This window comes from Oncorhynchus clarkii, chromosome 19, assembly GCF_045791955.1.
Source record: "Oncorhynchus clarkii lewisi isolate Uvic-CL-2024 chromosome 19, UVic_Ocla_1.0, whole genome shotgun sequence".
Lineage (NCBI taxonomy): Eukaryota > Metazoa > Chordata > Actinopteri > Salmoniformes > Salmonidae > Oncorhynchus > Oncorhynchus clarkii.
Genome location: NC_092165.1, coordinates 44,122,284 through 44,146,042, shown reverse-complemented (window position 1 = coordinate 44,146,042; position 23,759 = coordinate 44,122,284). Strand labels below are relative to the sequence as shown.

At 44.8% G+C, this 23,759-nt stretch overlaps 2 protein-coding genes across 3 annotated transcripts in view; one reads left to right on the top strand and one right to left on the bottom strand.

Moving 5' to 3' along the window:
* Positions 1-23,759, top strand: part of LOC139375259 (dnaJ homolog subfamily C member 17-like) — a 53,866-nt gene extending 30,107 nt beyond the window's left edge. The window contains exons 8-12 of one of the 2 annotated variants that reach the window (XR_011627767.1): positions 312-389; positions 2,606-2,686; positions 3,370-3,507; positions 3,792-3,920; positions 23,334-23,756. Coding sequence is in view for 1 of the 2 variants with exons in the window: in XM_071116874.1 (XP_070972975.1) it covers positions 312-389; positions 2,606-2,686; positions 3,370-3,507; positions 23,334-23,453 (417 nt within the window). In the remaining variant the exon portion in view is untranslated. Of the gene's footprint in view, positions 1-311; positions 390-2,605; positions 2,687-3,369; positions 3,508-3,791; positions 3,921-23,333 lie in introns of both variants that reach the window. The other variant, XM_071116874.1, reaches the window with a different exon arrangement.
* Positions 8,714-15,086, bottom strand: LOC139375260 (cdc42 effector protein 3-like). Its single transcript, XM_071116875.1, has 2 exons — positions 14,728-15,086; positions 8,714-12,423 (listed from the first exon to the last, which is right to left on the bottom strand). Exon 2 carries the CDS (start codon positions 12,342-12,344, stop codon positions 11,730-11,732), a length of 615 nt encoding a protein of 204 aa, XP_070972976.1. The 5' UTR covers positions 12,345-12,423; positions 14,728-15,086; the 3' UTR covers positions 8,714-11,729.

The window sequence follows — 23,759 nt, the reverse complement described above, 5'->3', positions numbered from 1 at the left end:
GGATCCATAACCATAGACTGGCAGCTTTGGAAAACATTAGTACAGACCCCATGTAAGTAGGATCCATAACCATAGACTGGCAGCTTTGGAAAACATTAGTACAGACCCCATGTAAGTAGGATCCATAACCATAGACTGGCAGCTTTGGAAAACATTAGTACAGACTCCATGTAAGTAGGATCCATAACCATAGACTGGCAGCTTTGGAAAACATTAGTACAGACCCCATGTAAGTAAGATCATAACCAAAGTGGGTTATCTGTCTCTCTCGGTTTTTCTTTCCTAATTTTTTTTTTCTTCTCTTTTTTCAGTTGAAGTGGAAGTGTAAAAAAGAGGATGACACCAACGGCGGCTACTCTCAAGACTTTATTTTTAGCCTTCTATCAAAGGTGGGTGCCTTGAACTTGAATCACCAAGTATCACCACTTGGCTATGATTCAAAAGGCCATCGCCATTAAGTTGGCACACAGTTTATTTCTGAGAGCAACAGTTTTTCACACCTGCATCTCTTGGAAGGAGCTAAGACTCCTACTGTATGTCTCCGATCTTATTTGAATGTGTAATTTCGCAGAAGAGACACTGGTTATGTAATCATACTTGTAGAATATAGCTCTCAAGCTATGTGGTGTAAGACTGTCTGTGAGGGCTTGTCCCCTGCTGCATCACAGACCTGTATCTGTCTGTGAGGGCTTGTCCCCTGCTGCATCACAGACCTGTATCTGTCTGTGAGGGCTTGTCCCCTGCTGCATCACAGACCTGTATCTGTCTGTGAGGGCTTTCCCCTGCTGCATCACAGACCTGTATCTGTCTGTGAGGGCTTGTCCCCTGCTGCATCACAGACCTGTATCTGTCTGTGAGGGCTTGTCCCCTGCTGCATCACAGACCTGTATCTGTCTCCAACTCGCCTGTGATGAGACCTGCCTGGTGTCCAGCTCGCTTTTGAGCTCTGCATGACATCAGTGTTTTAGATGGTTTTATTTTTCCCTTTATACAAGCCCCATTAAGTTTTGTAGCAGTGAAAGGGCTTAGGGCAATGCAGTGCCCTCTTAGTGGTGCACGCCATTGTTAGTGTTTCTGCTACTGGGCGGGTTTAGCAGTGCCAGGGGAGTCGCTAGGAAATGTGCTCTTCTCATGCAACCGTGTACCACCTCGAACTGCAACCAGCTAATGGGAGTTTTGGTGGGGCGTAGGTCGTGCAGGAATGAGGATAGGTCAAGTCCAAGTGTCACTGACGTCAAACGGAAGGAAAGCTTTGAATTTCTCCTCCGCACGCACTCAATGTACAGTCAGGCGTGGGAGGTTGGGTCAGAGGATTGTGGGAAAAGGAGTGTTGTTGTTTTTGCTAAAGTAAAGAGTGACATTTAAAAAACAACTTAACGCTATTTGCAATGGCAAGCTTCTCCGATGAGTGGCAGGTAATGCTTGAGTAGGAGTAGCCGCCCATGTGTGGGAAAGGGGACTGTGTGTGTTTTGGACTCACGCAACCTTACGACTTCTCTGGAGGGGAGAATAAATACATATTAAAATATTTGGATTTATGAAATAGGGGTCTACAGAGACTCCCGTTTGTCACTGTTGGCACGCTGTAGAGTGTCCACGTCCATTAGCATTCCTGGCCTGTCCTTTTCCCAGAGAAGCAGATTCCTGGTAATGGGATTCTCAGAGGCCTCCTTGCTGAGACTGCTCTCTAGAAGTGGGCTTAATGAGAGCGGCCCTGTATTTCAGGTGACATACTGTATGAGCCTTGGGCCCTGTCTCTGCTGCAGGCCTTTACCCAGAGGAGCCCAGCCTCCATCAACCTCAATCAGCCAAGAGCCTCTGTAATTATAAGTGCAGCTGAGAGAGATCAGCTTTTACTCCTGTCAGAGACCTAGTCCAAATCCTGTCTCCACTCTCCAGCTCCTCTCTCTGTCTTTGTCTGTCTCTCCGTGTGTGTGTGTCAGAGGTCAGTGGTTGACCCAGGCTGGACTGTTCCTCCCCTGTACTCCCCTGCATCTGACGTACGTACTGGCAGGCAGCTGGACAAGGGCCTTGGCTAATTTCAGTTTATACCAAAACATGTTTTATAGAGTTTTCTCACCCCACATAGAGTAGACTTACTGAAGGAGTCCAGGATACTGTCTTGATACTAAGAACATGCTAAAAGTCGTTTATGTTGACGTGTCCCAGACATTTCTGCTGTGGTAGAATGTTACTGAGGTTGATATTTTTCTGGAAATGAATCATTAAAAAAAATACATTGGGGTTCATGTAATTTTTAAAATCACATTTAGGGATGATATGTTTCTCATTCCCTCTAACAGTATGGGTCCCTCCCACTATCTCTCAAGGGACCAAATCACAGGATGTCCTACGTATAGTTGTTATTGTTTAACTTGAAAACTCAGCCATTACAAGTGTGTACTCTAACATTGTCATTGGAGGTGGTGGTCCATAAACTGATGTGATGGGATTTAAGCTTTAGAGTCCTGTCTGGTCATCTGTTGGGTTTTTCTTGCTGATTTAATGATGCCTTTTTCTGCATTTTTCTGCATTTTTCTGGTTCTGTGTTCTACTTTGAGAATACATTGTGTACTAACTGTCTGTGTTTCTGTGGCTGTTTCAGTATGGCGACGTTTTAAATGTTCTCATATCAAGGAAGAAGAGAGGAAGTGCTGTGGTAGAATTTGAAACCGTAAAAGCAGCTGTAAGTATTCTGGTTCATAAATTATACACGCTCATCTCATTTCCTTTTGAAAAGTCACTGAAATCAACCAATACCCACCAGATTTTAATGATTGGCCATTTCTTTACCATTTGGTTTGCACTGAGCATTATGCGTCTCAACAACTTCCCAGCCCAAGGCCCCTAGTTTTCCACACACATGATGACATTCTCATCATCTTGTAGTGTGTGTCTGTTACAGAACAGAGGAGTTGACAGAACAGAGTGTTCTGATGGGAACCAGGAGGACAGAAGGGCTGAGCCGCCTCATTGTTCAGACCACCTGAGTCCTCTGCTCCTTTGCTGTCACATGCTGTTTTGTTGTGGGCTCTGGTGCGATGTGTGGTTCCCCTCAACAGAACATTTCTGCTGTCCCCTGGGGAGCCAGACTCTGGGCCTGCGGTCGCCTTCTTGCTGTCTGGAGATCTCGGGGTCCCTACGCTGCTTGGGGGGGGTTGGGGTATCTAAAGTTCACCCCACATGTGCGTTTCAAATACACAAGGCAAAACCCCACACAACGGCTGGGGTGGAAGACACAACTAACTCTATAGAGCTGAGTGGAGTAGAGAGGTTGATGTAGCTCCATTAGTGGTGCTGGGGGAAAAATGGCCTGTCAGCAGATCGTGTCACACTGGGGTCTAACGTTACTCCGTTGTTTCTCTCCAGGAATTGGCATATAAGAACGAGAGTGGCCTTACAGCAAACCCACTGAAGATCTCTTGGCTTGAGGGACAGCCTGAAGTCATCACCCCAGTGGTGTCGCAGGTTCAGCAAACATCTGGACAGTACTTCCCACCTAAACAGGTATGTAACCAGGGGCAACCGCCACCACAAGTAGGGCAACCTCTCCCCAATGTGCTTAGTCCTAATTCTCCTTCACTCCCATCAATGATAATGTAAGCCCTATGTTGCCAAATATCTCCACGTTGTTGGCTTCCAATCCAAATAACATTTCCTAAACACCATCCCGCAAAGAGAGGTATGTAAACTTCTGCGGTTTTAATTTTGTATCAGCGAGAAAATATTGCCCATGCACTTGCACTCTCCTTGTCTGGCCCAGAAAAATGTGTTTGGTTAAATGGTCTTAGGTTTGTTTGGCTTGGAGAAGCAGTGTGTTGGCCCGGCGATGGCCCGATCCCCTGGCCTGTCCCGCCTCTCATTAAGGCCTGACCCACCCGGGAGACCAATGGAATGCCTCACTCCATGAGAATCACACGGTAACCCAACATGACCAGCGTGCAGGCTGGCACGAGAGGGCTTTCTCTCTCTACCCAGAGTGGTACTCACCCCAGTCCGCCCACCTTTTTGCTAACCTCCTGGTCGGCTTTCATAACATGCATACTGGCAGTTTAGAGGCCTTTTCCAATCAGAATAATGTTGTAGCACAGTTGGGAAATGTAGGTGGACGATGAAGGTGATCTGAGTCAGTTTGAGGAGTACAGGAAGTTTAAGCTTCTCTCTGGTCATGAGCTAGACATTACTCAGTCTGTCTGTGTCCATAATCACCATTACTTAGTTTCACTGCTGTGGTCATTTAGGCCTAATAATAATAATAATAACGCTGATTTTGTTTTTAAAGAGCTTTTCCATACATTTGGGCTCGGGTCTGCATGGTTTTAGACCAGCCGACTCTCCCTCCCCAGAGCTGAGGATGGACTGTTTCACCTCAGCACAGTAACTCAGGCCCCTCGTCAGGGTTAGCACGCCATGCAGGGTTCACAGCCCGGCCCGCGCATTGGGACTTGTCAGAGTAATGTTATTATGGTAACCGGTTTTACTGGTTAAAGCTATCCGATGCAGATTGCTTCATCTCTCGCAGAGTTTTTCAGGGCAGGGAACGAAAACAAAATTATTAGAGCAGTGTAATTTTCACATTAGCCCTCAGTGAGAAGGCTTCTCACTAAAGAGGCCCACATGACATAATGGGGATCCAGTGAATATTGGTAATATTGTCCCACATCTGGCCTGTGGTCAGTGGATACTGGGGAGAACCATGGAGGTCCTGGGCAGACTGTCTGGCCTGGGGTCAGTGGATACCCCAGGCCATGTACTGTTATCATGTAATCTCCACCCGGCACAGCCAGAAGAGGACTGCCCACCCCTCAGAGCCTGGTTCCTCTCTAGATTTCTTCTTAGGTTCCTGCCTTTCTAGGGACTTTTTCTTAGCCACCGTGCTTCTGCATGCTTTCTGTTTGGGGTTTTAGGCTGGGTTTCTGTATAGCACTTTGTGACATCAGCTGATGTAAGAAGGGCTTTATAGGTACATTTGATTGATTGGGGAGAACCATGGAGGTCCTGGGGAGACTGTCTGGGATCCAGAACACTACATCTCCCTCTTTCTCCCTCTCTTTTTCACTCTGCTTCCTCTCCCTGTCTTTCTCCCTCTGCTGCCTCTTTCACCCTCCCCTCATTTTCTAATTTTCCCTCTCCCTCAGTGTGACCTGCTGCGATCACAGAGGAGCAGCAGTGCTGATACCTGCCTCTTTAACCTCCATCAATCCAGCCCCAGCAAAGCAGGGAGCCCAGGGACGCACACGCCTGACTTCACACTATGCGCCACTCTGTTTAACAAGAGCATCTGCTTACACTGGTCTGGGACCTGCTGCTGCACCTGGGCCCCCAAGTCCCCACAGGCCCATGGAGATCCCTAGTATCACACACTGTAGCAAATTTGGAGAGGCATGGATGAGCCCTGTTGTACTCCTGTGCTGAGTGATTCTCTAAGTTTGTGAATCAAATCAAACCATTTGTCACGTGCATAATACAAGAAGTGTAGACCTTACCGTGAAATGCTTACTTACAAGCCCTTAACCAACAGTGCAGAGAAGAGTTAAGAAAATATTTACCAAATAAACAAAAGTATAACAATAACGAGGCTTTGTACAGTGGGTACCGAGTCAGTGTACGGGGGTACAGTGGCAGAGAAAACTGTCTATGACTAGGGTGGCTGGAATTTTATGGGCTTTCCTCTGACACCGACTATTATACAGGTCCTGGATGGCAGGAAGCCTGGCCCCAGTGATGTACTGGGCCGTACGCACTACCATCTGTAGCGTCTTATGTTCAGATGCCGAGCAGTTGCCATACCAGGCGGTGATGCAACCAGTCAGGATGCTCTCGATGGTTCAGCTGTATAACTTTTTGATGTACAGGCCCTCTGTCAGACATGGGTGTGTTGGGTCAGGCGTTTCACCAGTTGGGACACCATGCAGAGACATGGAGGGGTGGTGGTCCATTCACAACGTTCTTCTAAACATAAATAACCAAGCAGGGTAAGGAACAGAGGCCCTGTCCCAGCCGGGCCATGGTGCAGAGAATTGATCCCTATGCTCCAGACTAAACTCCCTTGTATTTTGATAGGATCTAGTTTCACCTCCTGAGTGTGCTATGTTTTGTATCACTGTACCGTGCCATAATAAATTATCATAATGAGAGGCTGTAAAATATGTATGGTAAATCATTCTGTGCTTGTGCTGTTTTTCAAACAGTCGGTCTCTGTTGACATTTGATGTCAAGTTTTATTGAATGTCAGTGTGATGTACACAGTCCGCTGTGTGTCTGTTCCTGAAATACTGAGTGGATTACGTAATCTGTTAAGAATCGACTATACTGTCCCTACATAGATGGAATGGTGGTTTGCATGACAATGCGAAGTACACAGTTCAATTACGGTGGATGAGGTGTTCAAGCTGTCCCCCAGAACTCTTCACATTGCTGCCAGACTACATTCACACAGTGTCAATATGACTCATAGTTGTTAAGCCCTTACCTCCCAGAATCTCTTGAGTTTGGGGTCCACATCCAACCATCTGTATCCTCCCTATCAGTAGAACCTGCAGCATAATCATGTCTTTGTAAGTCATAAGTCATTGCATCCCCAATTTAGAACAATCGTTTAGCGTATTGTCTTTTTAGAGTATTTATTCTGATAAAGACGTATCGCAATATTTGATACGACTCTGTTTATTTCATCTTTGAGGAAACTTAGACTTGGAGCCTGTCACAACATGAACCAGATGTAGCTTGTCATCTGTTCTAGGATGTTTTTGACATCATATCGGACCGGCTAGCTTCCTTCTGCTAAAGAAAGAGCACGCTCACCTACAATAGCCCCCGAGTCTGTCTGGGTCCTGGGATGCTGCGCATAGTCCTGCTACAGTTGGCAGCTGGCTGCAGCACTGTACTTTTTCTGGACAGAGATAACAACTTCTAGTGTTCTGACTTCCTGGAAGAGTCCGTTTAGCAGCTAAAGGACTAATGTAACAGATTGTTTAATTTACCGCTGTTGCCAGCTGTTATCGGCATCAATTAATTTAACTGGGCTTTAGCTTAGACAGGGAATAGAGAAGGTGGTAACAGGACTATCTTAACACGAGGTCTGGGAGCAATGGAGACCACTGCATTTTTCTTCATGGGACAGTTAGAAGGAGCAAAAGGCCATGGGAGACTGTTTTTACATTGCTGACTCAGTGTTTTTCCTCTGTGGACTGAAGTTGAATTGAATCTCCTCAGACTTTTGTGCTCCTCTTCGATCTACTGTAACACATTGCATATGAACTTGATCAAATAGCTTGCTAGTTTTAATCAGCGGATGTTAAACTTTTGAGATCTTTTGATGGTTTTGTCGTCTTCTCAAGGTTTTACGATGCCCAAGTGTATCATGGATATCATGCAAAGCAGTACTATTGTGAGCTACCTTGGCACTAAATGTGTTTTTAAATGGGGGAGAAATGTGTGAACCGGTGGCTCTGTAATGTGTTCTGACACGATGTAGAGTTCCATAAACAATATCAGTTTCAGAAACGGAATGTCTCGCTTGTCAAAACAATATTTCCACCCCCCAAAAATGTCAGATTTATTTTTATTTTTATAAAAACCTCGTCTTTTGTAAGATGGCTTTCGTGGTATTCTGTATGATGGTGAGTTTGGAATTTGAGGGAAAAGTGGTCCCAGATATGATGGGGTACCTCACAGTTTAAAATGTTTTGCCAGTTGGCACTGTGCCAAGATAATTTGTCTTCCAATTACTCTTCTCACATCAGCCTTGTGAGTTTGGGCGCTTGTTGAGGATAAATTTATGTGACTTCTCGTGTGGAGGAGCCCAGTGCAGACAATGGGGTGTCGTACGGTCCAAGGACAGACTGCGTGTGGGTGCTCTGTAGTTCTGTCTCTGAGCTCTGTCTGGGACAGTGGGACATTAGTCCCACTGTTCCAGAGGCGTGTTATGTCATTGAGGAGTGTCTGGGTAAGCGGTAATGTAGATTTAGGCACCAGGTTGGACAATGAAGTTATGGATGCTGATGAAGCATACGAGGTGGGCTTTCATAGGATTAGGTGAAAGGTGGGAAAGGAAGAGCTATCTTTTCTGGGCTTTGACAAGAATAAGAAACCATCATGTATGGTCCTCCTTTCCTGTCCTGAGCAAATTATATCAAGACTCGTTAACCTAGAAAGCCAAGATGTCAATCTGATAAGGCCCAGGAAACTGTCCGTTAACGTTCCTTATGAATGGATTACTTGTTCTGCTGGTTCAGGATAAGTGGGGAATAAAGGTTGACTTTATCAAGCCCAACTTCATCTATTTAATAACCTTGCTGTGATGCAGGTGTGGTCAACACTGTGCATCATAACCATTCAGTACTTCCCTCAAGCTCCAGTTCATTGTAGTAGCAGTAACTTTCAAAGTGAAACCTGTGAATGAGTAGATGGTTGATTTGGCTTGGAATGTCTGTCCGTACGTGCCCATGTGTAAGTATCTAACATGGACTACTTTACATGAGACAGCTGGAGGTAATGTCAGGGTGTAATTTCTCTTCAAACAGTAAGTGTAAAATGTGACAGACGGGGCTTTAATATGGCCTCTATGGCACCTCATGACTGTTAGAAAACCAAACATATGTCAGTCCATCAAAGTGTGTAAGCAGTATTATACAAGCCATCTAAAATGTTGATGCGAACCACTGATCTTGGAATTTGACAAGAGTAAAAGAAGTTAGTGTACACACCGGTCTAAAAGAGTGTTTCACAATGTGTTATTATTCTCATAAAACATACAATATACTGAAAGCCATAATTCGTTTTACTGAAAGATGCACAAAACATATGCAGTACAGATGTACCCACAAACATCAGTGACTCCATTAGATTAACATGCTATTGCTAACGCTGTTTAACTGTTTGTTAGCAGCAGGAAACTCATGGCTAGTGAAGTTCTCTGTAACGCCTCAAGGATCCCTGGAATGTAACAGCTTTTAGCTTTGCCCCACTGCTTTCCTTTCCTGACAGCCCCCTGCTGTGGTGCTGGCTGTGGCTTTCTCCCAGCTCCCCTTGCAGGTGGGTAAGTGGGCCCAGGACTGGGGGTGGTGGGCGGTGCATCAGGCCCTGTTTGTTCAGCAGGTAGTGTTTAAACCCTCATCAGGAGCCTTGCTGGTAATGGATGGCTGTGGTCCCCAGCCTTCTTGGCTCCAGCAGCACGTGGAAGGATCACATTACCCCTCGCCACCTTCCCCTCTCGCGCCACTCACCAGAGCGAGGGACTCCGATTAACATTTAAGAAAACGGCGCTGGGGTTTTGGGGCACGGACCTGTGGCCTGAGTTGCAGCCCTCCAACCACTGGCTTTATTGGAAGCAGAGCTAAGTGTTTGTTTTCATTGTGTTGTTGGAAAGAGAGACGGGGCTGCCTTCGTGCACCTTCAAGTGGGGCCTCTGAGATGCGTGCGGAAGAGAGATTGCCCTCCCCACACAACGGAATGGCAAGGACGCCAAGTCGTCACAGCTTCAGGACCTTGGAAAACTAAGCCCTCGTTCCTTTTTTCTTTCTTTAACATAACATTCTTAAATTGAACAATCCTCTCGAGCTCTGTAGGAAGGAACTGGGTTTAAACTAAGGTGAAAAAGCAGCCAACTGAAAATGCCCACTTTACTTTGAACAGCTTGAGATAAAAAAAGGTGCTAAATTATTAACTAGACTATGTAACATTTTATCTAATGCTGCAACGTGCAATACTGATTCTATTGCTGTATAATAGAAACAACAGATGGATATGATCAAAAAAAATTCAACAAATTAGCATATAACTCAAACATGACGTTCTGAAATGATAATCTACTGTAAATGAGAGAAGGGATAAGTTGAAACAGAAGTCCATGTGCTGGCTCTTATTGTCCATGGTTTAGATCAGTGTTTCCTAACCTTTTTTGGTTACTGTACCCCAAATCACATTTTGATCTGACCGGAAAACCCACAAAGTACCCCCTCGTGCATTTTACCAGTAGGCCAATGGTCCTTTGAGTCTTCCCCACGTACCCCCTGTGGATAGCCCAAGTACCCCGAAGGGTATACCGTGCATTCGGAAAGTATTCAGACCCCTTGACTTTTTCCACATTTTGTTACGTTACTCCCTTATTTTAAAATGGATCAAATAAAAAAATGTCCTCATCAATCTACTCCCAATACCCCATAATGACAAAGCGAAAACAGTTTTATAGATTTCTTTGGGGGGGGGGGGGCAAATTTATAAAAAATGAAAAACACATCTTATTCACAAGTATTCAGGCCCTTTGCTATGACACTTGAAATTAAGCTCAGGTACATCCTGTTTCCATTGATCATCCATGATGATTCTACAACTTGATTGGAGTCCACCTGTGCTATAATTCAATTGATTCGACATGATTTGGAGAGGCACACACCTGTCTATATAAGGTCCCACAGTTGACAGTGCAAGTCAGATCAAAAACCAAGCCATGAGGTTGAAGGAATTATCCATAGAGCTCAGAGACAGGATTGTGTCGAGGTACAGATCTGGGGAAGGCTACAACAAAAATTCTGCAGCTTTGAAGGTCCCCAAGAACACAGTGGCCTCCATCATTCTTAAATGGAAGACGTTTGGAACCACCAAGACAGAGCTGGCCACAGTAAAAGGCACATGACACCACGCTTGGAATTTGCCAAAAGGCACCTAAAGACTCTCAGACCATGAGAAACAAGATTCTCTGGTCTGATGAAACCAAGATTGAACTCTTTGGCCTGAATGCCAAGCGTCACATCTGGAGGAAACCTGGCACCATCCCTACAGTGAAGCGTGGTCATGGCAGCATCATGCTGTGGGGATGTTTTTCAGCGGCAGGGACTGGGAGGCTAGTAAGGATCAAGGGAAATATGAACAGAGCGATCCTTGATGAAAACCTGCTCCAGAGTGCTCAGGACCTCTGATTGGGGCTAAGGTTCACCTTCCAACAGGACAATGACCCTAAGCACACAGCCAAGACAACGCAGGAGTGGCTTATGGACAAGTCTCTGATCGAACATCTCTGGAGAGACCAGAAATAGCTGTGCAACGACGCTTCCCATTCATCCTGACAGAGCTTGAGAGGATCTGCAGAGAAGAATGGGAGACACTCCCCAAATATATGTGTGCCAAGCTTGTAGCGTCATACCCAAGAAGACTCAGCTGTAATCACTGCCAAAGGCGCTTCAACAAAGTACTAAGTAAAGGGTCTGAATACTTATGTAAATTTGATATTGGTTTATTTTTACATTTGCAGAATTTTCTAAAAACCTGTTTTTGCTTTCTCATAATTGGGTATTGTGTGTAGATTGAAGGGGGGGAATGATTTAATCCATGTTAGAATAAAGCTGTAACGTAACAAAATGTGGAAAAAGTCAAGGGGTCTGAATACTTTCCGAAAGCACTACGTACCTCAGGTTGGGAACCACTGGGTTAGATTACCTCACATGAAATGGAGGAGGATCTCTTTGTAGTTACAGTTCTGTCCACATCTCATCCATTACTCTTTGAGTCCATTGCATTTTATATAATTCAGCCACAGTCAGCTAATCCAAAGATTGAGATTATATCCCCATGGCGTTTCAAATGTTCTGACATTGTTTCTTTAAGTCAAGAGTTTTTTTTAATGTCAGCTGTTCATATCCTAGGACAGATTAGAGTGTTCTAATGCCAGTCACATATAATTATGTCAGTGAAGTCTCTTGCTGAGGACCCATGTTTGTCTGGCTGTTCCTCTAATAGTGGAGCCTGTCCATGACCTGCAGCACATCGTCCAGGATGGAGGGGCCCAGGTCCAGGCTGAAGGAGAAGCTGTTGTCCACCTCATCCAGCTGCAGTGTGTTCTCATGGCAGGTCTGAGTGGAATCTCCATCCCTGCCAGAGCTCAGACTGCCCCGGCCAGGACTGTGGCTACTGACCATGACCCCGTGGCTGGGGCTAACACTGGCCTCGATCGCCCCCTCGCCCTCCTCACTGTCCAGCATGGGCAAGGATCGGTACTCCTTCCTCCTCTCTGAGGCGCTGTGGCTCAAGTGGGCCCTGGTCCACTCTGGGATCTTTAGGGCCTCGGCCTCACCCAGGTTAAGTCGTGGGGGTTTGGGTGGAGGGTAGCAGGCCAGGAAGAGGTTATGTTCGCTCTGAGAGCTGTGCAGTATCAGGCTGTGGCCCCCCTTCAGAAAGGACAGGTCCCCGAAGCTGTCACTGCTGGCATTGTTCCCGATGTGGGCAACGTGGCAGAAGTCGGCCAATGGGAGGCTGATCATGTTGACAGAGAGCACCTCCCTGCGCTTCTGGGTCCTAGACCAGCGGGCCGAGGCTGGCTTACGGCACAGAGACATCTTCAGTGGCATCTTACCTGGTCCTGTTGATGTCCTTTGGTTCACTTCTGAGATTAAGCCTAAATGCAGTCTACCATCTTAGAAAAAAGCTCTGTTTTGGAAAAGATAAGAAACAAAATAATTAATTTAAATGATTTCACTTTGAGGTTAGGTTCATGTCAGATCAAGTGGTTTCCCATCAAGAACATATCATACATCTCTGATATAAATGTCCAGGTTTACTTTCATCATTCTGCAGCATACAGGATGTGCAATATTTGTTTCCCTCTGCTTTCCAACAACAGATGTAACCTTTGGATTATGTCAAGTTTGATGTGAAAAGGCAGCAGCTATTATTTAGAGAACGCACCTGCTCTGCTTGGTTTTGTATTAATACAATTCTTCAACATTTGGCTCCTGGGAAATAGTCCAACATGTGCTTTGAAGTGTTTGATTTTAAATGTTTACTTTTCAAATCCAGTTTATTCCCATAAATGCAGGTGTGGTCTGCTGAATGCACTAAAGGGATGTCTTAGCCTGATTCTGACTTTCAGTATCTGTGCACCAAATATGCACATTTTAGAGCAGACCCAACATCCTTTATAGAACTCGCCAGCTTGTAGTTCTAAAAAACGGAAATGAGTTAGCCATGGCTCGTTGGTCAAAGCCTATGTGGAAATTAATGGGTTTTCTTTCATAGAGTTTTTGGATAAACGTCCAAAATAAGGTCTGAGGTTAGCACAGGCTTAGGAGATCTGATACCTTTTGTTCTATGAGATAATATCATTCAGCTAACACCACCTTTATGAATTATTAACCTTTTAACGTGTTTTGTGTGAAGAGGCGACTCCGGGATGCTGGCCTTCTAGGCAGAGTTGCAAAGAAAAAGCCATATCTCAGACTGGCCAATAAAAAGAAAATATTAAGATGGGCAAAGGAACACAGACACTGGACAGAGGAACTCTGCCTAGAAGGCCAGCATCCTGGAGTCGCATTCTTCACTGTTGACGTTGAGACTGGTGTTTTGCGGATACTATTTTAATGAAGCTGCCAGTTGAGGACTTGTGAGGCGACACTCTAAACACTCTAATGTACTTGTCCTCTTGCTCAGTTGTGCACCAGGGCCTCCAACTCCTCTTCTATTCTGGTTAGCGCCAGTTTGCGCTGTTCTGTAAAGGGAGTAGTACATAGCGTTGTACGACATCTTCAGTTTCTTGGCAATTTCTTGCATGGAATAGCCATCAGGCAACTACAACTACAGGCTTCACTCTTACTTTTAATCAAGCGTTATTTTATGAATGGGGTGGAATTTGCTACATGTTGAGACAAAACCCAGATTCTTTCAGACACAGTATGCAAATTCATCTGGTTTTATTTCTCTTTAACTTTGGATCTGTTGAGCTGGTTTACTGGTCACAGACAGTTAGTCAGCCTTTCCTGTTTAACATGCTGGATCCAGAAGAGATCACATTCCACAACTCTTATTTGAGAGAGGTGTGGCAATACCTGGCATGATTTGTTATGATGGTAATGTATGTAGAATTTAACTGGAATATGACTTTCACATACTGTAACTGGTGTCAAACTGGTGTCGATTTTGGTCATTTAGAAGTTAATCTGTACAGTTTCAATCTCAGTTAGCTGTAAATGTTGAGCCTTGAACAGCTACCACCCATTTAGAAAGCAAGGGCATAAAACCTTTTACCTAAGACAACTGAACACACTGAGGAAAGTGTGGCTCTGAAAAGATTAAGTCCATTATAGTTCATGTAAACTCTAGGCCCAAAGCGCAAAATAAAATGCTCCTTATTTTAATCTAGTTGAGTATGGTTCCAGTAACTTAGTCATTTTATTGAGTAACACAGAATGCAGTTCATCTCTGGCTTGTCAAATGGACAATCTCAGTGGTCTCTGTGATTTTACGGGCTCCTAACAGCTTTGCCCATATAATATCTGTGTTCGTGACTTGAAACACTCACTCTGTAAATTTGTAAGGCACTACGGCAACCATGTTTTGTTGGCCCATAAAGGTTTTACTGGCACTTTAGTAGCAGCGGGAGATGGGGAGAGTGTGGACACAACAGCATTCCTTTCCAAACATGTCAGTTGGACGAGGGCGTGTTAGAATTGTAGCGGTCATTATCACGCTAAGGAAACACTTATCTTCCAAGTCCAAATTAAAGAAGTAAAAACTGCTTTGCCATTTACAGTTACTAAATAATCTTTCTCGTCAAACTGCCTTTAGCCGAACACGTTTGATGGAGACTTTCAAATGAGTTGGCCACCTGTCCAAATGGAAATGCCTAAAGTATGTTCTCAAGAGCAGGTGTTGGTTAAGTCTCTTAAAACTAATACTTTTGATTGGTTGATCGATAGAGTTTGTAACAACATGTATGATAGATCTGTTAGCTCTTACCTGTACTGCTGTGTACACAGGGCATCTGTATCCCACACCCACACGTCTGTCTCTATCAGGAAGCCAGGCTAGGGCTGATACCTGTAGACTGTGACACTGTTTCTCCTGACATGATGAGGCTTGTTCAACTGCAGTGGGAGAAGCACTGTGAACAACCTTGAGAGAGCGAACTGGTGCTACTTCCCCAGGAAATTCTCTAAATCCTGGATTTAACACCCTAGCTACTCTTGTCTCTTACCTGAGTCTTATAATCCTTATCAGTAGAGACCCTGTCAGGTTTGTTGGTTGAGAAAGTGTCCTCTGTAAGTAACCCAGGTGAGTGTAGAAGAGGGTTAAGACGAGCAGGTGGGGTTTTGTGTTTTTTCTCCCTACCTAACGGCAGAGAGTGTTTGCCCTCTGGTGATGTAACTCTTCCTGCTGTGTGAGTCTGAATCATGGGCGTAAATCCCGCTGGCTGCACCCACTACCTGAGGGAGAGGGCAGAACAGGAGCTGCCGGAGTCCCCACTGATTTACTGCTTGTAACACGGATGGAATTGAACTCGGGAAAGAGCACAGCACATTCCTCACACAGACAGGGCCACAGTGACGTGTGTGTGTGTGTGAGAGAGGGGGGGGGCTACTCACACTCCGATGGGGTTAACCGATCACTAATCTCCATGGCATTGTCTCTACTCTACTGATTTCCTGTGCTCTGTTAGCTTGTGTAAAGCCCCGGGGCCAACGTAGGCCATTCTGGCTGAGTGGAGGCCAATAGGCAGTGATATCGGATGAAGCCACTGACTAGCATACAGATATGTATGTGTAGAATGGCTGAGTTGCACAAGATAACTTGTTGCCGTTCCAATTCTCACGCCTCTAGCTGCATGCTTGTTTTTGTTATTGGAATGTTGTAGGAATACTGTAGTCATAGTAGAATATGAATTGGCTTCTCAGTATTGCTAGCCTCCAGTCAATGCCACTATAGGCCCAAATGTAAATGTCTTGCTTGTAGTGTCTGTGTGTATTTTTGGCCTCCTTAGATGTCTACTGTAGTGTTCTGTAATTTAACCATTATGCTTATTGATAATCACTGTTTGTATGCTGTGGGTTTATGCTATTGACAGACTTACTTTTCCCTTCAGAGATAAAGCTTTAGCAGTGGCCAGAGGCCTACACCCCACTCTGCTCAGCTTCTAGCTAGTGTATACATGTCTCTGGGATGGTCTACATCTGGTCTCAGCAGCAGTCATACTCTGTGCTCCACACCAGCATCCTCCCAATCATTGTGCCTCGTCTTTGACCTTGAGGAAATATTAGTGGCCATCTGTTTGTCTCCAGACAACACAACACTCTGCTCCAGGGTTTCTGTAAAACAACACATTTCACTGCACTTATCCAGTGTATGTGACAAAAATAATTATGTATAGATAGATGGATTTATATACAGTGGCTTCGGAAAGTATTCACACCCCTTGACTTTTTCCACATTTTGTTTTGTTATAGCCTTATTCTAAAATGGATAAAACAAACAAACAAATCCTCAGCAATCTACACACAATACCCCATAATGACAAAGCGAAAACTGTCCAACTCATCCCAAACCATCTCAATTGGGTTGAGGTCGGGTGATTGTGGAGGCCAGGTCATCTGATGCAGCACTCCATCACTCTCCTTCTTGGTTAAATAGCACTTACTCAGCCTTGAGGTGTTGGGTCATTGTCCTGTTGAAAAACAAATGATAGTCCCACCTAAGCGCAAACCAGATGGAATGGCGTATTGCTGCAGAATGCTGTGGTAGCCATGCTGGTTAAGTGTGCCTTGAATTCTAAATAAATCACAGACAGTGTCACCAGCAAAGCACCCCCACACCATCACACCTCCTCCATGCTTCACGGTGGGAACCACACATGCGGAGATCATCCGTTCACCTACTCTGCGTCTCACAAAGACACAGCGGTTGGAAACAAAAGTCTCAAATTTGGACCAAAGGACAGATTTCTACCGTTCTAATGTCCACTGCTAGTGTGTGTTGGTCCAAGCAAGTCTCTTCTTCTTATTGGTGTCCTTTAGTAGTGGTTTCTTTGCAGTCTCCTCTGAACAGTTGATGTTGAGATGTGTCTGTTACTTGAACTCTGAAGCATTTATTTGGGCTGCAATCTGAGGTGCAGCTAAATCTAATGAACTTATCCTCTGCAGCAGATGTAACTCTGGGTCTTCCTGTGGCGGTCCTCATGAGAGCCTGTTTCATCATTGTGCTTGATGGTTTTTGCAACCGCACTTGAAGAAACTTTCAAAGTTCTTGACATTTTCTGGGTTGACTGACCTTCATGTCTTAAAGTAATGATGGACTGTTGTTTCTCTTTGCTTATTTGAGCTGTTCTTGCCATAATATGGACTTGGTCTATAATCAAATAGGGCAATATTCTGTATACCACCCCTACCTTGTCACAACACAACTGATAGGCTCAAACGCATTAAGAAGGAAAGAAATTCCACAAATTAACTTTTAAGAAGGCACATCTGTTAATTGAATTGCACTCTCGGTGACTACCTCATGAAGCTGGTTGAGAGAATGGCATTAGTGTGCAAAGGTGTCATCAAGGCAAAGGGTGGCTACTTTGAAGAATCTCAAATATAAAATATATTTTAATTTGTTTAATACTTTATTGGACACTACATGATTCCATATGTGCTATTTCATAGTTTTGAAAAACCCTTGATTGAGTGTGCGTCCAAACTTTTGACTAGTACTGTATATACTGAATTCGGTCTCTAAGATTACTTCACTGATCAGATCTTTTTAAAATGGCTCCAATAAACAAATTCCTGCCACCCTTCCTTCCCCATTAACTCCCTAACGCCAGAACAGACCTTTAACAGATGCAATTACTCACGCAGATATACTAACTGCCTTATCATAACATTTATCCAAGACTGGAACTGAGAATTTCAATAACTCCCAATTCAGTCTTTTTTTTCTCCACCCCTACCCCATCCACTATTTTGTTTTGTTGGGAAGCCATGGTTTCATGCAAGCAGACCGTCAAGGGAGAGGATAGCGTGCTTTATCTGTGGTGATGTGGTCACACAGGGCTTGGCTTGCATAATTCTGGGAACTTTCAATAAATTCCCTGGGGTTCCAGGAAACCTGGTTGGAGGTTTCCAGATTTTCTGCTTGTTCCCTCCTCATTCTAGGATCCCCCAACCAGGACTTTGTGAATACCTGGGAATTTATTGAAAGTTACAGGAATTTTGCAACCCTACACAGAGCTCACCATTAGACCAGGGGTTTGAGGTGTGTTTACTCTCATGTTTGTGTTTAGTACATTGTCCAGACTGGGGTGATTACCATAAGATTACCATTGTCCATAAGAGCAGAATGGGTGTCTGACTGCCTTCTTCTCAATCTCTCCCTTCTCAGAGCAGTGTTGGTACTGTGGTCTTTCTGGGCCGACTATGTTCTCCCACAAACCTAGGATGCTGCTTGTTTTTGTAATAGGAAAAAGTGCTTACAGGTACTGCTTTGACTGGCTCTATAAAGCAAAATTGAGGCTTTTGTGGATATTCATTTGGGCCTTTTGTTGTGTGTTCTTGTCTTGTGAACCACAGACAGAGCAGTGTTTCACAGTGTTAAGATGTTTCCTCTCACATGGAATACACAGCAGTTCGGTTGTGGCCCTGATATAGTGTGTGATGAAGATCTGTACAGAATTGAAACAATGGATGCAAACCAGTAAAATCCATCACTAGACAGTGAGAGAGCCTGTGTCGTAACTGTCGCTCTACAATGATGAGTGAGTCAGATAGACAGTGATGAGCTTTGTGGCAGAGCTCCAACTGAAACTCACCTGACTGAATGGATAGACCTCTGTCCCTCAGGATAGGCAGTTTAGTTGCATCTGAAGAAGTTTCATTGTGTAACATGACAAAGTTCTCTTGTCTTCATGTACAGTTGTGGACCAAATTCCAGGGGTGGTCTTATACCATCCCATACATTTTACCTAGGCAATCTTAACAGATACGTGACGTGAATTACATCATGTCCTCTAATAAAACAGTCTGTTCCATTTCAAATCCTTGTGTATTGTTATGATTGGAACACACACAGACTTTTTCCCCACTGTGAGATTTGTAGAAGTAAAGCTTCATTGCCGTGTTTGCAGACTAGCAGACCAGACGTGTGTGTGTGTGTGTGTGTGTGTGTGTGTGTGTGTGTGTGTGTGTGTGTGTGTGTGTGTGTGTGTGTGTGTGTGTGTGTGTGTGTGTGTGTGTGTGCCGTTCTCCGTGGGAGGTCAGGGAAGTCTGAGAATGTTTACCTGCTTGTGTCTCCTGGCACTGAATTATTTGTAATTATTAAATGAAGGGTTTGATATTTAGGGTTCTTTGAATGTCTGGGCTCTGAAGTAAACAGTGTGTGGACTGCTGCATTCCAGTTGCTGTTTGTTCAGCACATTAAGCAGATAAGGAACCATAACACATGCTCAAAGCAGCAGTACAGACCTCTCATCAGGCAGCACACCAGACACACACAAACCACCAGCTTACTCAGACGCACGCACACACAGTAGAAATGTTTTATGTGTATTTGTACTTTAACCTTCATTTCACTTCATTTTTTGTCATGTCTCTTTTGGGATATTGAGGGTTTCAATTCTACATTGTTGCTGGTTTAGTGGCCCCAGTGTTTTAAAATCAAATCTATTGCAATCAGAGGGCTTTTCCCGGAAGGCCCTGATGTGAAAGACATCATTCTGGTGTTACAAAGATGTATTGTTGGATATTACATAGCTGAACAGCCCTCTCCCCATCTCTCTGTCATAGAAACCCCCAACACATCCATCATACAGGGAAATGCCAGAGCACAGGGAGTTCACGTCTCAACTTCCATTTCTCTTTCATTTTGTTTATTTCCTTTATGGGTTTTCAAATGCACCCTCTATCCAGCAGGCTCAAATCCAGCCCTCTACAGCCCCCCGAATCCAGTGCTGACTGTCTCTTCCTTCACACTTTACACTATTCACGGACCAGAGCTTTCACCTAGACACCAATACCTCTTCATTTAGCTTACAACCACCTGCACACAGCTTACTCAGTCCGTTGTCACATGCTGCTACAGTAGGTTTTAGTAGTTATTGCGTGGTTTGGCCCTGTCAAGGCTGTTAAACCTTATTCGCTACATTTCAGCAGTTATTAGGGCATTATATAAATACAGTATGTTCCTGTATTTAGGTTAGCTTTCCTTCTCAGGGAAAAGGGCCTTTGCCTGTGAATGGCATCCATAAACCATGTTTTCAGGACTAATTGTGGAAATTACTGAACAACACAGGATGTAGACTTGGAGCCTATTTCAATAGCTGTTATTGCAGTATTATGAGTTAGTATTTGTTCCATCATTACAAGGAGTCGGTCTGTAGATCGTTTTGTCTGTCCTCAAAAAAATGATTGATCTTCTCCCTGAATTTACTCTTGTGAGGAATCTTAGTTTGGCTGTGTCATATGCGATCCTCATGCCCAGTGCGTTATTTTTAGTTAGCGGGAGCATCTGGGCATACACTCGCACATATCAAACACACCCCTAATGATCTCTAAATAAGTGTTTGGCTCCTATAAATCACCGGCTCCATAACCCACTGACACACACACACACACACACACACACACACACACACACACACACACACTCGGACACACTGCAGAGAAATGGCCCCTTGATTAGTTTCATCAGACGGCAGTACCGTCTGTATTATTGTAGACCTAGCAGTAATTTACCTGGACAACCACTATGGTTTGGTAGAAGTACCCTAGTCTATAGGAGGAGCTGTTGTAAAGAAGATAGCGTTTAAACCTATTTGTCTCAGACACCTTGGAGTAGGATGTCTCGTTGCTTGCAGTGGATCTTGGTGAGAGGGGGAAAGCAAACTGGAGCTAGGCGATGTGGATCAGATTGTTCTGCAAGAAGGTGATGGCTTAAAGTCCTTTTCAGGCTTGTCTAAATCATTCAAATACTTCTATGTTTATCAATACTGTACACAAACACAATAACTCCTTTTAAATCTCTATTTAAGGTTAATGAGGGCTGATGGCTCCTAGTCTGTTTCTGGACAGGCAGTTAGGCGTGCAGACCAGCTCCGTCTCAGGTCCATGACACATAATAGGCCTTCATGACATCATCAGGTCCTCATAGCCCCCGGGAGACTTACTTCTGTCATGAGCTGGGGAGAGAGTGATTTTACGAGGGGGAGAAGAAGAGCTGGAAGTCTCCCTTTCTCTCTTATCACCCCCATGCTAGCTGTGCATTGGCCATCTGACTAGGGATGTAGATAAAGGGCCTCATTGCCAAAATCTTGAACTATCACTTTAAGGAGCGGCAGGGTAGCCTAGTGGTTAGAGCGTTGGACTAGTAACCGGAAGCTGACGAGGTACAAATCTGTCGTTCTGCCCCTGAACAGGCAGTTAAGGAAGGACTACAGTCCTTGTATGATCATTTTCCAGATCAGATACTACTTTTCGACAAAAGTGAGAGAACTGTGTGTAACTCAAAACAAACACACACAGAGAGACAGGTGGGTCTAATGTAGAGCAGATCTCCTGATCCCATCTGTCTGTGGGGGAAAATACTGTGCCTGGCCACCTGCAGCATAGCCTGCCGTCTGCTGTGGAGCACCCTGACTCACCGCCCTGCCTGGCGTATGGTGCTGATGTTACGGCTGGCCTGGTGTCAGGTTGTAGCATGCTGTTGGGAGGCTCCGGGCCGTGAGTGATATCAGTGCTGTTAGTCAGCCCTGAGCGAACGAGCATGGAATGGAGCAGTGTGTGTGTGTTTGTCATCCTGCCTCTGTGCTGGCCTGGTCCTCTTTGTTGTGGGCCTCATTGTTTATCTTATGTGGTTTCCCTAGTCTCTCTCCAGCCGCTGGTGTGTTTATGGAGCAACACACACACGCACACAAACACACCTCCCCAAGTGTTAAGTTAGTCAGGGATGCACAGACTAAACGCGTACGTTGTGTGAGCCCACCAGGCAAGGAAACGGCTCTCATCTATGGAGAACTGTGTCACTCTCCTTAGACCCCTGTTTGTGTTCAGAGCTCACCTCCTACATGGGAAGTGAACCAATATAATCTCTATTAACCTTACATGGGAAATAAATAGAGACATACAGTATTAGTGTCCATATAAGCCTAGTTTTTCATATAAGCATTTCAGAGAATGGCCAGTAGAGGTCTGTGTGGAGTAAAGGTGTATGGTGGGTGGAAGGGGGGGACTGCATTCCCTCCGGCCCACAGTTACACCCTTTGTTTTGTTTAATTGAAGATGCAACAGTTGTTTATTTACTTAAGTGAGCTTGCGTGATATTTCATGGTTACATCTTAGACAAGAACTTGATCTCACATTACTGGAATGATAATCACAGCTGTCTATCCAACAGCATGGAGAGGGAGCCTGCCTCCCCACGCCATCCCTCTTTCTCCTCCTCTCTTCCTACCCCTCTCTCTCGTACACACGGGTGGATGCTGGAGTCCCAGTGATCTTTTCCAGATGGTTTACCTCACCGAGCCACTCTCTAACCCTCCTTCATTCTCTACACTTTCTCTCTCTCCCCCTTTCTCTTCTGTGTCCCACTCTGTCTCTCTCACATTCACACACTCACTTCTCTCTGCTCACTGGCTTGTTAGGGAGACACTTCCTTGGCACAGCAGACTTCCTCCATCTAATCCTATAAAACAGGTTTATTCTGTGGACACTCCGCCTCCCCCCCTCCATTGAGGATTAGGGGCGGTGCGTGTGTCTGACTGACTGTGTGTGTGTGCACATGCATCAAATCAAATTGTATTTGTCACATCCGCCAAACACCACTGGTAAGCGTGTCTTTGCATACTTGTGTGTGTCAGCCCCTAGTGCTTACCGTGCAGCCTAGTGCTTACCGTGCAGCCTAGTGCTTACTGTGTGTCTCTCTGTCTGTCTGTCTGTCTGTCTGTGAGACTGATCAACAACTACAGGAAGCATTTGGTTGCAGTCATTGCAGCTAAAGGTGGCACAACCAGTTATTGAGTGTAAGGGGGCAATTACCTTTTCATTTATTTAATAAAAAATTATGCATCTTTTTGGGGGTAAACTCAGGTTTCGGTTGAAGATCATAACATTCAGTATCAAAAATAGAGAATCAGAGAGGGGGCAAACTTTTTGGCACTGTATGTCTGAAACGGTCCTCTCTCCCACACACCTGTCCGGTCCTCTCCTCCCTTCCTTTCCCTTCACCTGTCCTGTCCTCTCCTCCCTTCCCCTCACCTGTCCTCTCCTCCCTTCCCCTCACCTGTCCTTTCCTCTCTCTGGTCCTGTCGTGAAAAAAACAGACAGCAGCCACGAGTGACAGACAGTTATCATTTGGTCCATGCTCTGTTGCACACTTACGTCACATGTAGAGCTTGTGTTTGTATTTGCACTGTGTTATCCCATTATTAATGCAATGGCTTAGCATGGTTTGCTTCTTCATATTGACCGTTTTACACTGGTAACTAAGGTAAAGGTGGTGAAATGACTATGGTAAAGATCACAGGTTGTAAATGCTTTGTACCTGTCCTCTGCCTGCCTGTCCCTGTTGATCTGACTGTTTGTCTACCCTTACAGGGCGCCCTGAGCAGTGAGCGGGACTATGAGAGCGTGGTGCTGATGAATATGAGACAAGCATCAGAGAGACAGAGACTCATAGAGGAGATGCAGAGAAAGGACGAGGAGGATGCAGCATAGTACCAGCCCAGATCCAGTCTCATACCGGGATTCAATCCAAGGTGTGTTTTCTGTAAGCGTGCGGTGCTTGACATTTGAAGGTCATTTCCGTTTGAGCTGACATCTGCACCCTGTACTGTGAATGCCATCTCCGCGCTTCAATGTACCTTTGAATGAATCCTGGCCCCAGACCCAGTCCAGCTCTTCCTAGCCACAACTAAACTACAGTTTACTATACACCTGATGCTTTAGTTTCATAAAGCACATCTCATTTGTGTTTAAAAAAAATTTAAAAATATCTGTTGAATAAACATATTTTTTAAAGAA

Coding starts and splice junctions, on each gene's coding strand:
- LOC139375260 (XM_071116875.1), bottom strand. CDS start 12,344: ATGCCACTGAAGATGTCTCTGTGCCGTAAGCCAGCCTCGGCCCGCTGG.